Below are 18,170 nucleotides of genomic sequence, written 5' to 3' on the forward strand. Positions count from 1 at the left end.
ACTCAGCATGGAGAAATTAAAAAAGGGTTGCACACATTTATAAGACTATAGATTGTCCACCGTGCCTTTTGCGGGAAGGATGCAGAATTTCTTCGGGATACATTTCAACCATATGTTCCTGCTAGATCTGTCTGTTCTGTAAATGCCCTGTGCATTCAGGTGCCTCGGTTCCACAGCACTAAAGTGGGGGGACGCACCTTTTCCATCATAGCTTCCATCCTTTGGAATACTCTTCTACTTTCTATCCACTAGACTAAAGATCTTCTTGTGCTTCATCATCAAGGCCAACATTTTTTGTTCTAGATCACTTTCGTGACTCACACTTGCTTTCAGTGTTTTTATCCTTTCATCAGTTCCATGATGCCTTTGGGTGACCGCTGCACTAGATAAACGTTGGTAACATAACATAAAGCATCTCTGCATGCATAGTATGACCTGGTGATGATAAGCTATTGGAATATGTTCTTTTTCTCAATAATGCACCTTATAAGTCAATGTTATACTGAGGTCCTCCACAAGAGCACGTGTAGCAATGTGACTCCCTCTAGTACCTGACCCAGAGCCTGGAAACCTTAAAAGAAATAATAAATCGCTCCTTGACTATACAGCTGATCCATGCCTTTTGTTTTCAAGCTCTAGATGGCAAATTAATTCTTCCTTTTGTTTTTAGGCTTGTACATGACAGGGAAAGAACTCCGCCAGTACATGCTACCAAAGACTGCAGCGATTCAAGAAAAAATGAAAATGTTCAAAGAAGTTCTTATGTCAAGACATCCTCCTGTGTTTCATGAATGGTTCTTACAAACATTCCCTGATCCTACTTCTTGGTCAGTATTACCCTGGTATATCATTTAATTTTTTTATTTAATGTAATTGTTTTTTTTATAATCCGCCTAATCCCGTACCTGAGTTCAGTTTCTAAGCACAGATCCGGGATTCAAACCTCTGTTGCTCTGCATGGTCTTGCTTCCAAGACCAGCGCATTGCCCCAGTGCTATCCTCCGTTCACAGTTTAGCTAACAACTTGGAATAGGACCAAATGCTAAAAATAAGTTGTCCTAGCGCTTTGAGGTCATACCTATGATATATAGAGCACTATATAAATGCCAAGTAACATAACATAACATATAAAATGCAGATCCCACATACCCTATAAATGTCCTTGAAAAAGAAATCTGTGCACTTGGTTGGTTATTCTTTCTGCATTGTTTCCTACTCCTATTACATTTTTCCTTGATGCTTCTGTGAGATTTGCTTTTTGTCATAGCAGTAACAGTTTGTCTAGTTCCTGTTCCTTCCAGATGGTTGAACTGTGATATCTAAACTGCATTCACTTACATCAACTTTGGTTTCCAGGATGGTAGTTAATCTTCAAATTACTGGATTTAGGCATTGTCTGGGGTTTTTAAAGCACGTTTTGCTTATACAACTGAGAAAATACAAATGTTGAGCTTACACTTCTAAACTCCTGGGGATACTTTGAAGTAGTATGTTCCTTAATTTCTAGCTGACTATGCAGTAACGGAAGGCAGCCAACCTTTATGCAAATCAGTCCATCCCTACCTACAATTTGAATTTGGGGTAATAAACCACACACCTAGCTATGAAGCAATGGAGCACTCTACAAGTAATTTGGTGTTAAAAGGTTGTAGAAAGGGGTTGTTACTAGTTTTAGTAGCTTGGATATCCCATACTATTGGGGTGGTACATATCTAGTAGTAGCTTGTCCTAAGTGAGCCCTATGTGTTACCGAAAGCAAAGTCTTGAGTGCCCTCCTAATATGCCTAAGCCTATTAGGAGTAGTCCTGATTGCAACCAGGATGTTGTTTCAGTATGCTGGGGTGTAGCAAGAGATGCCCCATTTCCTGGTTTTCTCTTTACGTTCGAGTTTAGTCTCCAGCCTCGTAATGGTCCAGCTTCTAGAATAGCACACCCTACCCGAGCCTGCACGTTTTGTAGCTAGGTAGGCTTGTGTTCTGGCAGTAGTTGCCTTATATGCAATGTAGGGAGTTTTGAAGAGTATCCGGGCTGGGATTGATAAGCAGTGTACCTCTCTTTGGATAGGAGAGATGTGGTTATATTTCTTAGTTCCCATCATTTGTCCTGCAGTTGCATGTTGAATTGGCCCTAAGAGAAACCAGGTGTTTGGCTGGGTTGCCAGTGAGGAGGGCGCGCCCTCTATCGAGGTGTAAGATTGCCAGGGCCTGGAGTGTTTTTCTGAAATCCTCAGGTCGGAGGAAGAGTTTTGAGGCCCGAAGGCAGCATTTGCTGCCAGCAATGAACTTTAGTGATTTCGCATATGATGCCAACTGAGGTGCAAATCCATCAAGGTGCATCTCATTCAACCACCCTTGAATGGCCTCCCGTTTAGATAGATGACATAGTAGGACAAATTCCGTTTTGGTGGGATTGAATTTAAGGTAGGTGCAAGTAATCCAAACTTGGATGGAGATAACACATTTCTTGAGGCTTGAAATGTCTTTGAGTACAATTCACTTTAAGGTGTAACTGAATATTGTCAGCATATTAGTGAAGTGAGCTAATAGGATATTTGGGAAGCAACCCTGGTGGTTCCAGATAGAAGTGAGATTGAAGATAACTGGGGAGAGTAATGCTCCCTGTTGGATTCTGCAGGTGACTGGACTGCAGTCGAATCTGAAGTTACCCATCTGTGCCGCTTGGAGTCGTTCCGAGATGTAAGAAGTGAATCAGTTGATTACTATCCCTGTGAACCACATTCTATCTGTGAGTAGGCTTATAAGTGTGAAGTGGTCAACTGTTTCAAAAGCGGCAGAGGGTTCCCGGACAATCAAGAGGCAAGAGTCATCAGCTTTATGCATGATTTGGAGAGCATCAACTGTGACCTGGATGGTGGCAGTTTACTTTCTGCATCTAGGTCTAAATCAAGATAAGGTAGTTACAGGCCAGGCCATGTTGGTTATACCAGTCACGTGGTTGATTTGCAACTGGCTTCGTAATGATTTTACCAATTACCAGAATGCTAAAGATCAGCCGATCGTTATCAAGGTATCTAGGTCAATATTGGGCTTTTTGAAGAGTGGGTAGTGTGACAGCATCATGATGCAAGACACAGACAACAGAATTAAAGTTCAAAATAAAATACTTTTTTTTTTAAAAAACAATTTTATTAATTTTCAAACAAACAATACAAACCAAACATGCAGTGCATATATCAACAGTTCAATTGTACATTGCTTAGTTCTAAACACTGCTTCCCTTATCCCACCCCCCATTCCGAGCCTATTGCTTTTCACATTCCGTTCCTTCATCTTGTGGTGGGGTCTCCCCTTGCGTGGGTTCTGCCGGGTCTCGTATTGACCCAAAGAACTCCGCTATTAATAATTTCCAGGCCATCAGGGTCTCTGACTCCTCCTCCCCGCCTGCGCTGTTCGCTTCTTGCCATACCATGGTTTCTGCATCCGCCCATTTCTGCAAGCCTTTCCAACACACCTCCTCTCGCGGTCTGTGGCATGTCTTCCACCCCATAGCAATTCTCCTCTTTGCAAGCACATATGCCAGATCCTTCAGTTTACTCACATGCTTGAGTTTCTGCGATCTTGGGAACCCCCCCAACAAACAGGCCCACACTGTATCCACTACAATCTTGACGCCCTTCTCCGCTAGTTTTTGCGCCACTTGGCTCCATAAGCGTTCAATAACCGTGCATGCCCAAAACATATGCACCATACCCGCCCTCTCCTCCTCACATTTAGGGCATGCTTCCCATCCTGCGTTTTCAAACCTAAATATCCTCGGGGGTGTCATGTACGCCCTATGTGTAATATACAGTTGTATCTGCTGTTAATCTCGCATTCCTCGACAACTTCTTATGGTACCCCTGAACTCGTTCCCACATCCCGTCCTCCATCGGGGCTCCGCTTCCCATTCTTGTCTCAATTGTGTTACCTCCTTCCCTATCTTAGACATCATCCTCTCGCATATTCTAGATATCTCATGTCCCCCCTCCGCTCTGTCGTATATTATATCTATGGCAGCATCTGGTTCTTCCTCCAGTACAACTTTGGGCCATGTTCTTTTAATTCTCTGCACCATTCTATAATACGTAATATACTGGCCCGTGTGTAACCCAGTTTCCTCCCCCAGCACCTCAAATTCTATGATAGATCCCTCTCGCCAGATATCACCCATTGTCGCCAACCCAACCGGTTCCCAGTGGTTTCTGATTATCATCCTTAGCTGTTCTTCTCCCCCTGTTAGTGCAACTAGTGGCACCTGTGGGGAACATGGGGATGGGTTCTCCATCATCTGGCATGCCCTACGCCACATCTTCTACCCAAGTATCATCTTGGGGCGCCCTTCCATTTCTGCCCTGGGCAACCACATCATCTCTTTCAAATAAAATGGGGCACAATCTTGTCCAAACAGCCTGGATTCGGAGGTCCCTTCATCAGAGAGCCATTTAGCAACATACTGTAGTTGGCTCGCTACATAATAAACCTCATAATTAGGCAGTTTTATCCCCCCTTTCTCGTAAAAGTTCTGTAGCTTCCATAGTGCCGCTCTGTTTCGCGTGCCATGCCACAGGAAGTCCCTGCACATACTGTTCAGTTTGGTGAAGAACCTCTTGGGTATCAGGCGTGGTATATTCCCAAAATAATGCAGGAGCCTAGGTAGGACCACCATCTTTAGCATTGCCCCACGTCCCATCATTGCTAAGGGCAACTTCACCCAGAATCGCATGCAATTTTCGATTTGTTTAATGGCTACCTCCGTGTTGTGCCTATGCTCCTCTTCCACTGTGTGGAAAACCGAAATGTACTAACCGCCCATGGTATCTGTAACACTGCTAACTGTTCCAATAGAATCCCTTTATATCCACCTAATGGGAACATGCTAGACTTCTGAGGGTTCACCGCTATACCAGACAACCCCGCATATCTCTCCATCACTTCTAAAATGTAGTGGAGATCATGTGTCGTTCCCCTCTCACCTCAATGCCTATGATATCATATTGTTTTCTCAAATATATTGCTAGGGGTTCCAGGGTCAATATATAGAGCATTGGAGACCATGGACATCCTTGTCTGGTACCCCTGCAAAGCTGCCATCTTTCCGATATCACTGCTCCCATTTTGACTCTGGCCAGCGGTTCACTATATAGTATTTTCGCCCACCGTATATATCTAGGCCCCAACCCATAGCACTCCAGGGCCGCAAGCAGCCATGGCCACTTGACCGAGTCGAAGGCCTTTATTGCGTCCAAGGACACAATTGCCATTTCGCCCTCGTTTTCGCTCCCAAACTCAATAACTCGTTGGAGTCGTCTATGATTGTTGGATATATTCCTATTTGGGACATAACCCGTCTGATCAGGGTGTATTAGTTTACCAATAACCCTCTTCAGTCCATTTGCCAAAACAGCCGTCAATATCTTGCTGTCTTGATTCAACATCGACAAGGTCTATAGGAACCGCAGCTATGCCCAGGCTTGTTAGGTTTGGGAAGCAGTATTATAATCGCTTCTCTAAGTGACTCTGGCAATCTTCCCAACTCAAACGCTTCATTTAGCATTTCTAACAGTGGGGGAAACACTTTATAAAATTCACTTGGGAGTCCATCCGCCCCAGGGGTCTTCTAGCTCCTCCAAGGTAATCGGTGCATCTAACTCCTCTCTTTCCTCTGCACTTACCTTTGGCAGTCCTATATCCTCCAATGTTTCTATTATAGTCACGCAACTACTCTTACCATCGTCTCCATATAATAACCTATAATAGTCTGCAAACTCCTGATTGACTCCCTCTTGAGTGTCAGCTATACTGCCGTCTTCCCTCGTTATTGGTCTAATCGCGGATCTGGGGGATTCGCTCTTATATAGCCACGCCAAGAGCCTTCCTGGTTTATCCCCTCCCGCATGCTGTCTCTCTGTATATTTTTTATAGTTGAGGTTACACAGTCTTTCCAAGTACTCTGCGCATTTCTGCTGCAGCCTGAGTATCAATTCCATTTCCTCCTTAGTGCTACTTCCTCCCCTCAATGCCTTTTCCAGTTTCTCTTCTGTCTCCCGTAGGTCAGCCAGGATGCCTCCTTGCAGACCTTTAGATTTTGCTATAGCTACCACTCTCATCACAACCTTAAAGGCTTCCCACAGTGTTCCCGCCGGGTCCACACTACCAGTATTCGTCTCAAAATAGTTTATGATCTCCTCTCTCATATCTTCCCTAAAAAAGGGGTCTCTCAGTGCCTCCGCTCGTAGGCGCCATGTCGGAATCCTTGCTGTCGGGGGGCAGTATTGCCATCCGAGGATCAGGGGCGAGTGGTCTGAAAGGACCCTTGCTTTATACTCTATTTGTGTAATCTCTGTTATTACCTCAGGTGTAGCAAAGACATAGTCCAGCCTCGTATGTAACTGCTGCGGGGCAGAATAATGCGAATATTGCCTTTGCTGTGGGTGTCTCATCCTCCACGCATCTCCCAAACCAAAGTCATCCAGCAATGTCTGCAGCGCTTTAGCAGCTGGGGCGGGTCTATCCATCTTCCCATCCAATCTATCTACCCTTGAGTTTAGTGCACAGTTAAAGTCCCCTCCCCAAATCACTGCACTCCCCATACACATGCTAAGATAAGTACACAGTGTTCTGAAGTATGCCGCTGTATTTTGATTTGCGGCGTACGTATTTACGATGCTTATCTCCCTATTTTCCACCAGTCCCCTCATTATAACCATCCTCCCATCCATCCCAGCTATCTCCTGCAACAGCTGAAATGGGACATGCGGCGCCACCCAAATAAGCACTCCCCTAGCATAAGCAGAATATGATGAGCCCGCCACAACTCCCTTCCATTTCTTAGCAATCATCTCCATCTTCTCCCGTGTCAGGTGAGTCTCCTGCAGCAGTGCAATGTCTATCTTTTGCCTATGCAGCTACAGCATGACCTTGTTCCTCTTTAAATAACTATTGAGCCCCCTAACATTCCAGGTAATTATTTTAAGGTCCCCATGGCCTATTAGAGTTCCACTCCGCCCCCCACCGGTGCAGTCCAAATCTAAGTTCCATCTCAGTCTATATAGGCTTGTTCCCCAGTTTAAACTCCCCTTAACCAAAAACACACCAAACTCCCCAATCTCCCCCCTCCCACCTCCCTTCCCATCCCCAACATCACCCCCCCACACCCCCAACTGTTGCCCAGCTCCATCCCTGGATCTCAGGCACCCCCGCATCTAGCTCTTTCTGGCTATAGCCTATACTCGCAGCTCAGCAGGGTGAGGTCGCCCTAATGTCTATCCTACTACTACTACTACTACTCGGGGGGGGCAGGGTGCCTTTGTCCTGCTGTGTTAGGGAGAATTCTCTGTTTAGGCTGAATTTTCCTACCTAGTGAGTCCCCCAGCAGCTTTGCTGGATTTCTGGGGTTTAATTTTTTTCTCCTGCCAAGAGTGAGACTCTTTTACCCTCACTCTTGGACATGTTGAAGTGTGTTTTCTTGGTTAAACCTTGTGTTGAATGGGCTATGGGGTCTTTTACTCCATAGGGCCTCATGTATTTTTGTGATGTGGGTCACACAGCACCCTCTGTGCCGTGACCCAGGGGTGTCCTAGGGACTCCCCAACATAGACTCCATACCCTGGGACTGACTACTGTCTCCCAGGGCATGTAAAGTCACCAAAGACTTTGCTAGTCTTGAATCCTGAACAGAACCAGTACAAACCATCATATTGTGGACGTACTGGCTGGGGCAATTCGATTGCCCCAGGGTCTGTTAGTCGAGGGGGCACGTCTCCGTCCCCCCTGATCGAGTTTTGGCTGGTGGCAGTGGAAACTACTTTTTATATTCGACCGCGAATATTTCCCTATGGGATTTCCCATTGTTTTAGGCTAACACCTTTAATTATTTATTTACGGTAGCCTTAAACATACCGCCGGTTTATATATTTATTTTTATAACTCTGGTTGGGACTTTTTGCCAAAACTTGATTCTAAAATGGCGTTGGTGTTCGCCTCTGTAACTCTGACCCAAAGTGGAGCCCTTTGTTCCACTTTTGGCGGGCTTCTCCACAGAAGCCCTCCAAAGTGGTGCCACTCTGTCTGGGGTACTTAGGAGGGGTGGAGGGGGATTTAGGCACCCTGGACTGAGTTACCTTGGTAACTCAAGTCGCACTCCGTCCTGATTGGCCCAAGTGGTGAGCCGCCCGGCTCACCACTTAGCATGTTTGAGTGACAGCTAGGCTGGGTGAATGGGGGTTTGCTGCATAAAAGCAGGGCTTTGGGGACTGGGACTTCAGAAGTCGCCACAGGACCAAGAATCCGACGAGGGAAGAGCTGAGCCGACCTGCTTCGACGACACCACCCGGTGGAGCCCTGCTGAACCGTCTCACCACTTTTTCCCGACGACCGAGGAGAACTCTTAACGGAGTGGCTCCTTCCCTTGACTGGTGGGGACAACCAGTTTTCGCCTTCTTTCCGTTCTTTGAGGTATCTCGTGGCCGCCTTGCCTGTGCCAAGCACCCCGGCAACCGGAATACCACACTTTACCCCCATACCGCGAAAGTCGGTACCAACCCTTTAACCGGAGGACTCCGCGGCTGGTTTCTTCCCGGGCAGTGCAACGACCCTCTTCTTCTGCTCTTCAGCGAGAACTTCTTCTCCCCTGACCGACGTCGAGCCCTGCTGCCACTGCCTGGAACAACTGCCACCGCTGGAGGATCCTTTCCGCTTAAGGTACTGTGTTCCGCCTGGCTTCCCTTGCCACCGACTGTACGGGGTAGATTTAGTCCCCGGCTTTCGAACCTGGGAGTGCCTGGGACACTTTGGCTAAACTTTCTGAGCCACTCTAAACTCTTTTTGACTCTTTGCAAGACTTTGAATCTCTAACTAACAGTGTGATCTTGGGCACATTTTCGCTCCGGCTACTCTAAGAGTGGGCCCTGCCTAGTGACTTTTGCTCACCTGTGACTTTGTGCTTCTTTAAGCCTATTGCAAGTGTTCTGGACCTTAGAGTAGTGTGTCTAACCTATTTCTGCTTTTTCTCTCCCTTTCTTGGAAACTACTAGAGTGTCATCTAACGTTAAGCACTCACCTCTGTTTTAATTAAGTGGTGTTAACCTAGAGTTGTCTAGATAGGAGAAAGGATTGAATCTACTTTCATTATAACTGTGTTTGAAGTGTTTACTATATTTTTGCTAGAGTGTTTTTAACTTATGTGTATTTTAAATAAATAACTATATACTTTTGAAACCAAGCTCTGGTCAGTGTTTGCTTGTGCTATTGTGTTTTGGTACATATTGTGTATACTTTGCATACTGCCTAACTCTTCTTGAGAGAAGTCTGACTGCTCAGCCACAGCTACCAGGTAAATCTGGGTGGTACAGACTGCTACCAAAGGGGTTTACTGCTCTACCTGTAGTCTTAAATCTTTTGCAGTGTTCCCCAAGGGAACTGCACAGGTTTCTGCCTAACACTGGTGTACAGCGGTGGGATTTGTATTGAGTATACATTTTATTGTGCTTTAGATACCTTAGTGCAACTAACCACAAAGCTTAGCACTGAAAAAGTAAAACCTCTAACATGTCAGTTATAGAAAGCTATAGTCAAGAGTCCCTGGCAGCCAAAACTGCTGATTGTTTAAGAATGCTCTGTAAACATAAGGATCTCCTGACTAAGGGCAAGAAAATGGAGCTGATTGAAAGATTGTTAGCTAACCAAAGTCTGGGTGATGGTTCAGAGGAACCTACCACTCCAGCAACTGTAGATGACAGTGTTGAAGTTAACATGGAGCAAAATGTTGATGTTTCTGAGGAAGAGTCAGAAGAGGAGGGTGAGGCTGTTGTAACTGTCCCCCCTAGGCCTCTGCCTGCTCTACCTGCTGTACCTACTGGACCTTTACCAGGTCCCACATTTAGTCCTCAGTACTTTGAACTGGAGAAAATGAAGCTAGAATTGGAGTATAAGAAACTTAATGCTCAAACTGACAAAGAACTAAGGCTAAGGGAAATGGAGCTCAAGTATGACTTAGAAATGAAGAAATTATCTGTTGAGAATGTTTCTCTCTCTGGCTCCTCTAGAAGTTCCAGTCCTAAAAGACCCCGGATGCCTAAAGAATTGGTTGGTATGTATGAGCCTAAGTTGGATGTGTTGGATTGGTTGTCTCTGTTTGAATATAATCATGGGCTCCAGAACATCACAGGAAATGACTTACTCACCTGGTTGTTCTCTAGGCTTCCCCCTGTTGCAACTGATGTGGTAATGGAGATGGGGGAGGAGGATAGGAAGGACTATGAATGTGTGAAACTAGCTTTGATAGCTAGGTTTGGGAAGACCCCTTCCCAGTATCTTAAGAGGTTTAGGAACCTCAAAAAGCATGATGGTACCCCTTGGGCTACCTGGGTGAGTGAATGTTTGAAAAACTTAGAGGGATGGATTAAGGGTTACAAGGTGAACACTTATGAAGGTATGAAGAATTTGTTTATGTTGGAGACTATTTATGATGCCTGCTCTCCTGAGCTCAGACAACACTTGGCTGATTCCAGGGAATTGGATTCCCGGAAGCTAGCTAAGGCTGCTGACTTGTGGGTTGCCAACAGGGCCACTCACAAGGATTCTGGGGTAACTCAGAAGAAGGATGGGGAGAAACAGCCTAAAAAGGACTCCAAAGAGAATTCTAATAATTCCTATCCCAAAGAGGGCCCCAAACCACAAAATAACCAGGGTAAGCCACATGGGAAACCGAGTCAGACTACTGTACCTTCTGGCCACAAGCCAGAAGGAGGTCAGAACAAGCCACCCTTCCAGAGAGCATTTGGACAATGCTATGTCTGTCAGGGTACTGACCATATCAAAGGAGATCCCAAGTGCAAGGGTAAACCTGCAGGGATCAGCACAGTCTCCTTAGCCTTCACTCCTGAGGATGAAGTACAGATGGCTAGTGCCCACTTTGAACTCTTTGCTGAAGAACCCTTGGGTCTTCAAGCAACTGTAAACTTAGAGCCTATGGGTCTGGTTAGTCCCCAGAATAGGGTTGTGTATAACTCCCTACCTGTTAACTCTAAGGTGTATTATGTGGACAGTGTTCTTGTCAATGGCCAGGATACTCCTGCCAGGAGAGACACTGGGGCCAGCAGAACAGTAGTGGATGAAAGCTTCTTTCAACCTGAGGATGTGGCCAAAGCACCCAAAGGTCCCACTAAAATGTCTGGAGGCCCTGTCCAAATGGTTCCTATTCTACCAGCCCTCATTCAGTGTAACAACATGACAGTGAGGATCCCTGTCAGTGTTCAGACTGAGGTACCTGGGAAGGTCCTGTTGGGGAATGACCTAAGAACTCTAGGAGTAGTGTCACATACCCCCAGGCCTCCCAGTATGGAGAAGCAGAACTTAACCAAATTGGCTAGACAGGCTACCTTGAAGGACCCTTCTAAGCCTGTGGGACCCTCTACTGAGAACCCCACTACAAGCCCTGGTGTTAGTAAGTTGACCTCTAACCCAGGCACATTTCAGGATAGTATGCTAGGAACATGGGAGCCCCAACCAAGCTCCACCCTTGTTCCCCTAGTTTCCGAGTCTCTGACCCCCCCTGCTTCTGAGGAAGAGGTGGATAGACCAACTAGGCCCCTATCTGGACCTGAGAGAACTGGTAATTCTCAGTGCTGGTGGAAAACCAGAAAAGAAAAGTCTAAGGCCAAAAACCTTCGGACTGTTGGACCTTCTACTGAAGACCCCAACTCCAATCCTAATATTAGGGGGGAAACTCCTAAAATAGGTAAAGGTAGATCTACGAGGAAGGGGAAGCAGGTACATTGCCTAACCCCAACCCCTCCAACCAAGAGGCCTAAGACCCAACCTGCTCCCACAAGAGAGGTGGTGAGGAACCTTGGAGGCCCCTCTAGATCTAAGGGAATCCTTTATAAGGACCCCTTCAAAAAGCCTAACATAGGTTCAGAAGTTGTACCAACTTCTGAGGGACTGGTCAACCAGATCCCCTATAACAAAAAGACTGATGTTCCTCAAAGGGTCTGTAGGTCCGTTAGCTTGCAAAAGAAAACCTTTGAGTTCTCCATTGAACATAGGTCAAGGTGTCACCATCAAAATGCTGATGGACTCTCTAGGATGTATATCATCGACTAGAGGTATGAGGTTCATCCAGGAGTGGATTAAATCCTCCTGTCCCTTAGTCTGGGGGGGGCGAGTGTTAGGGAGAATTCTCTGTTTAGGCTGAATTTCCCTACCTAGTGAGTCCCCCAGCAGCTTTGCTGGATTTCTGGGGTTTAATTTTTTTCTCCTGCCAAGAGTGAGACTCTTTTACCCTCACTCTTGGACATGTTGAAGTGTGTTTTCTTGGTTAAACCTTGTGTTGAATGGGCTATGGGGTCTTTTACTCCATAGGGCCTCATGTATTTTTGTGATGTGGGTCACACAGCACCCTCTGTGCCGTGACCCAGGGGTGTCCTAGGGACTCCCCAACATAGACTCCATACCCTGGGACTGACTACTGTCTCCCAGGGCATGTAAAGTCACCAAAGACTTTGCTAGTCTTGAATCCTGAACAGAACCAGTACAAACCATCATATTGTGGACGTACTGGCTGGGGCAATTCGATTGCCCCAGGGTCTGTTAGTCGAGGGGGCACGTCTCCGTCCCCCCTGATCGAGGTTTGGCTGGTGGCAGTGGAAACTACTTTTTATATTCGACCGCGAATATTTCCCTATGGGATTTCCCATTGTTTTAGGCTAACACCTTTAATTATTTATTTACGGTAGCCTTAAACATACCGCCGGTTTATATATTTATTTTTATAACTCCGGTTGGGACTTTTTGCCAAAACTTGATTCTAAAATGGCGTTGGTGTTCGCCTCTGTAACTCTGACCCAAAGTGGAGCCCTTTGTTCCACTTTTGGCGGGCTTCTCCACAGAAGCCCTCCAAAGTGGTGCCACTCTGTCTGGGGTACTTAGGAGGGGTGGAGGGGGATTTAGGCACCCTGGACTGAGTTACCTTGGTAACTCAAGTCGCACTCCGTCCTGATTGGCCCAAGTGGTGAGCCGCCCGGCTCACCACTTAGCATGTTTGAGTGACAGCTAGGCTGGGTGAATGGGGGTTTGCTGCATAAAAGCAGGGCTTTGGGGACTGGGACTTCAGAAGTCGCCACAGGACCAAGAATCCGACGAGGGAAGAGCTGAGCCGACCTGCTTCGACGACACCACCCGGTGGAGCCCTGCTGAACCGTCTCACCACTTTTTCCCGACGACCGAGGAGAACTCTTAACGGAGTGGCTCCTTCCCTTGACTGGTGGGGACAACCAGTTTTCGCCTTCTTTCCGTTCTTTGAGGTATCTCGTGGCCGCCTTGCCTGTGCCAAGCACCCCGGCAACCGGAATACCACACTTTACCCCCATACCGCGAAAGTCGGTACCAACCCTTTAACCGGAGGACTCCGCGGCTGGTTTCTTCCCGGGCAGTGCAACGACCCTCTTCTTCTGCTCTTCAGCGAGAACTTCTTCTCCCCTGACCGACGTCGAGCCCTGCTGCCACTGCCTGGAACAACTGCCACCGCTGGAGGATCCTTTCCGCTTAAGGTACTGTGTTCCGCCTGGCTTCCCTTGCCACCGACTGTACGGGGTAGATTTAGTCCCCGGCTTTCGAACCTGGGAGTGCCTGGGACACTTTGGCTAAACTTTCTGAGCCACTCTAAACTCTTTTTGACTCTTTGCAAGACTTTGAATCTCTAACTAACAGTGTGATCTTGGGCACATTTTCGCTCCGGCTACTCTAGGAGTGGGCCCTGCCTAGTGACTTTTGCTCACCTGTGACTTTGTGCTTCTTTAAGCCTATTGCAAGTGTTCTGGACCTTAGAGTAGTGTGTCTAACCTATTTCTGCTTTTTCTCTCCCTTTCTTGGAAACTACTAGAGTGTCATCTAACGTTAAGCACTCACCTCTGTTTTAATTAAGTGGTGTTAACCTAGAGTTGTCTAGATAGGAGAAAGGATTGAATCTACTTTCATTATAACTGTGTTTGAAGTGTTTACTATATTTTTGCTAGAGTGTTTTTAACTTATGTGTATTTTAAATAAATAACTATATACTTTTGAAACCAAGCTCTGGTCAGTGTTTGCTTGTGCTATTGTGTTTTGGTACATATTGTGTATACTTTGCATACTGCCTAACTCTTCTTGAGAGAAGTCTGACTGCTCAGCCACAGCTACCAGGTAAATCTGGGTGGTACAGACTGCTACCAAAGGGGTTTACTGCTCTACCTGTAGTCTTAAATCTTTTGCAGTGTTCCCCAAGGGAACTGCACAGGTTTCTGCCTAACATGCTGCTCCTATCCGCTTTAATTTAACCACACATTGCTACTCAATTTACTTATGTACTCAATATTCTATATTCCAGTCCTTTAAGTTCAACAAAGTCAAGAATATCACAGCCAGGTATCAGCATTATTCGTTCGCACCCCTTTATCATTATCACTATCATAGTCTCTACTGGGGTACCCACTCTGTGCCATTTCAATATGCATATAATATCCCAGTCACTTATCGTGCTCCTCCTGGGCCTGCTCCGCATCTCGTTCCGGGCAACCCTGTGGGTCCAGCCATGCCTCTGCTTCCTCTGGGGTGTCAAAAAAGAACATTCTGCTTTTGTGCAACACTTTCAATTTCGCGGGGTACAGAAGCATGTATTTGATTCCGGCCATGCGTAACCTCCTCTTGATTGCCACATAGCTGTACCGTTGCCTCTGGACTAACATTGTGTAGTCAGGATACGCCGTGATGGTGTTTGAAGCCCTTTCGATCGTTCCCCCTTTACGAAAGTACTCCAAAATCTTCTTGCGATCTTTATAGTTCAGTATCTTTGCAATTATCGCACGAAGCGCGGCCCCAGGCTTCGGTTTCCTCATGAGGGCTCTATGTGCTCGCTCCACTGTAAATCCTTGCGAGAGTTTGTCGGCCCCTATTTGTTGCAGGATCAAGTTCTCCACATAGTCTGTAGGGTCTTGACCTTCCTCCCCCTCTGGCAGTCCGACTACGCGGATATTGTTCCTTCTCGCCCTCCCTTCAGCTTCCTCCGCACGGTTCTCCAGGTTAGCCACCTGTTGCTTCAGTATGTGAACCTCCTTTGTATTGTTGGTGCTAGTGTCTGTGTTGGTTTTCACCGCACTCTCCAGGCTGCTCGTTCTCTCTGCCAGCGTCCTAACATCTTGTCGCAGCAGGGTGACTTCTATGCCCACTGCGTCTATTTTAGCCTCCAAGGAAGTTCGCAGGTCCGCCATTGCTATCCCCCATGAGTCTCTCAGCTCCGTTATGGCCGCTAGTATCTGGCGGTTTTCAGTCCCTAAGGTACTCTCTGCGGGTGCTGTCGCGTCACTGTGCGTTGATGCCGCAGGAGACTGCTGTGTCTTGGCAAATGCTTCCATCGTGGATTGCTTGTTTTTGCTCTTGCTCGTGGTTCCTCGCCCCGTCATCTTGCAATCTCAGTTATGTGTCTGAAGTTACTTGGTCCGTGGCGTAGAAATTCTGCTTCTCTGCCTTACTGTGACACCAGTGTCTCACTCCAGGCCTAGGCCGTTGTCCTTGAGGAACCCCTGTATATGTTTGTGTTTGTTAAGCTATTTCTTCGGGTGGATTGTGTCCTCCCACGCTTCTAATTGTCTTTACTGCTTCTTGGAGACTACTTCCAACCACCAGAATGACCATCCATCTCTTGGGCTCATTGTGCTCTGCACGCTACTGCTTGCGTTCGCAGCGGTCACTCCTGTGTCATCAATAACTTGGATCAGCCCTGTATACCGTGCTCTCCTATGCTAACACCCAATGTCCAGCCCGTTCACTCTTCAAGGTCATTTGCTTATGCTTGGCACCTCAGAGTTCATGTAACTCCTAATTCTGTGTGCCCCTTTATTTTATAAAGCGTCAGCACCAGCCCAGTGGCTTAATCATGCATCTTCCCGTGGACATTGCTACAAGGTGTCCATTTTCGCAGTTATTAACTGCCGGCTTCAATGGTGAACAGCCGTCATTCGGCCCCAGCTGTCATTTATGCAAGAATCCCAGTGGTCTCACCCCCAGCGCGACTCTCATACCATCCTGATCTGATGCACCTCCTAATCGCACTGGTGAGCATATTCTGAACCAGCACGCGTGTTCAAATATCGTATTCTGCACAAACCCGATCAGCTCCAGATCAGTTGTTTTACACGACAGCCTGATCCTAAGAAGTGAAGGCCCGGCATGAAAAGGCCCTGTTCTGAGCCTGTTATGCGCTGGATGCGCACCGTTTCTGTTGGCGACAATCTAAGATATGATCTTACCCTGCCATTGATTCCTACCTCGCATGTGTCCGCTCCACAAATGTACTATCACATGCACGCAGGACGGAGAATTGGCCCATTATCTCCCTGCTAGGAATCCAAAACTACTAACGTGCGGTCACGAACGCTGAGCCGCATACTCATCAAACACCCTGTGTTTACTTTACAATCCTGACCTTCAGCCATCCCTAGTGAACCAGCCAGACAATTCCATCGAACTTCAATGACTATGCCGTCTAGCTCTTGTAATCACCACTAGTATGACCTTATAATCGCCTTCATAACCCCAAACATCTCACACATGCAACTATTTCATACAAATGATGCAGGTAACTGTCCTAGGCTTGTTTACATGTATTACTACTTACCTTTGTAATCTGCTTACTAGCCTACCTGCTCAATTGATACTAGCCTACCTGTGCAATTGATACTAGCCTACCTACACAATTGATGTTAGCCTACCCGTGCAATTGATGTTAGCCTACCCGTGCAATTGATGTTAGCCTACCCGTGCAATTGATGTTAGCCTACCCGTGCAATTGAAGTTGGCCTACCTGTGCAACTGAAGTTGGCCTACCTGTGCAACTGATACTAGCCTACCTATACAATTGATGTTAGCCTACCCGTGCAATTGATGTTAGCCTACCCGTGCAATTGATGTTAGCCTACCCGTGCAATTGATGTTAGCCTACCCGTGCAATTGATGTTAGCCTACCCGTGCAATTGAAGTTGGCCTACCTGTGCAACTGATACTAGCCTACCTATACAATTGTTGTTAGCCTACCTGTGTAATTGATGTTAGCCTACCTGGCCAATTGATGCTAACCTACCTGTGCAACTGATACTAACCTACCTGTGCAACTGATACTAGCCTACCTATACAATTGTTGTTAGCCTACCTGTGTAATTGATGTTAGCCTACCTGTGTAATTGATGCTAGCCACCTGCGCAACTGATACTAGCCTACCTGCGCAATTGATACCAGCCTACCTGTGCAATTGATAGTAGCCTACCTACACAATTGATGTTAGCCTACCCGTGCAATTGATGTTAGCCTACCCGTGCAATTGATGTTAGCCTACCCGTGCAATTGATGTTAGCCTACCCGTTCAGTTGATGTTAGCCTACCCGTGCAGTTGATGTTAGCCTACCCGTGCAGTTGATGTTAGCCTACCCGTGCAATTGATGTTAGCCTACCTGCGCAATTGATGTTAGCCTACCTGCGCAATTGATGTTAGCCTACCTGCGCAATTGATGTTAGCCTACCTGCGCAATTGATGTTAGCCTACCTGCGCAATTGATACTAGCCTACCTGTGCAACTGATAGTAGCCTACCTATACAATTGTTGTTCGCCCACCTGGCCAATTGATGCTAGCCTACCTGTGCAATTAATGCTAGCCTACCTGTGCAATTGATGCTAGCCTACCTGTGCAATTGATGCTAGCCTACCTGCGCAATTGATACTACCCTACCTGCGCAATTGATACCAGCCTACCTGCGCAATTGATACCAGCCTACCTGTGCAATTGATACTAGCCTACCTATACAGCTGATGTTAGCCTACCCATGCAATTGATACTAGCCTACCTGCGCAATTGATACTAGCCTACCTATACAATTGATGTTAGCCTACCTGTGTAATTGATGCTAGCCACCTGCGCAACTGATACTAGCCTACCTGCTCAATTGATACCAGCCTACCTGCTCAGTTGATACCAGCCTACCTGTGCAATTGATGCTAGCCTACCTGTGTAATTGATACTAGCCTACCTGGCCAATTGATGCTAGCCTACCTGTGAAATTGATGTTTGCCTACCTGCGCAATTGATACTAGCCTACCTGTGCAACTGATACTAGCCTACCTGTGCCATTGATGTTAGCCTACCTGCA

General features: G+C 46.7%; 1 protein-coding gene across 3 annotated transcripts in view; it reads left to right on the forward strand.

Annotated features, from left to right (window-relative positions):
* The window catches only part of ATR (ATR serine/threonine kinase), a 1,676,349-nt gene that overhangs the window by 1,484,984 nt on the left and 173,195 nt on the right, over positions 1–18,170 (forward strand). For all 3 annotated transcript variants that reach the window (XM_069618270.1, XM_069618272.1, XM_069618271.1), the window contains one exon: positions 671–827. In XM_069618270.1, coding sequence (XP_069474371.1) covers positions 671–827 — 157 coding nt within the window. The remainder of the gene's footprint in view (positions 1–670; positions 828–18,170) is intronic.

Source organism: Ambystoma mexicanum, chromosome 10 (assembly GCF_040938575.1).
Source record: "Ambystoma mexicanum isolate Mex_15411 chromosome 10, UKY_AmexF1_1, whole genome shotgun sequence".
Lineage (NCBI taxonomy): Eukaryota > Metazoa > Chordata > Amphibia > Caudata > Ambystomatidae > Ambystoma > Ambystoma mexicanum.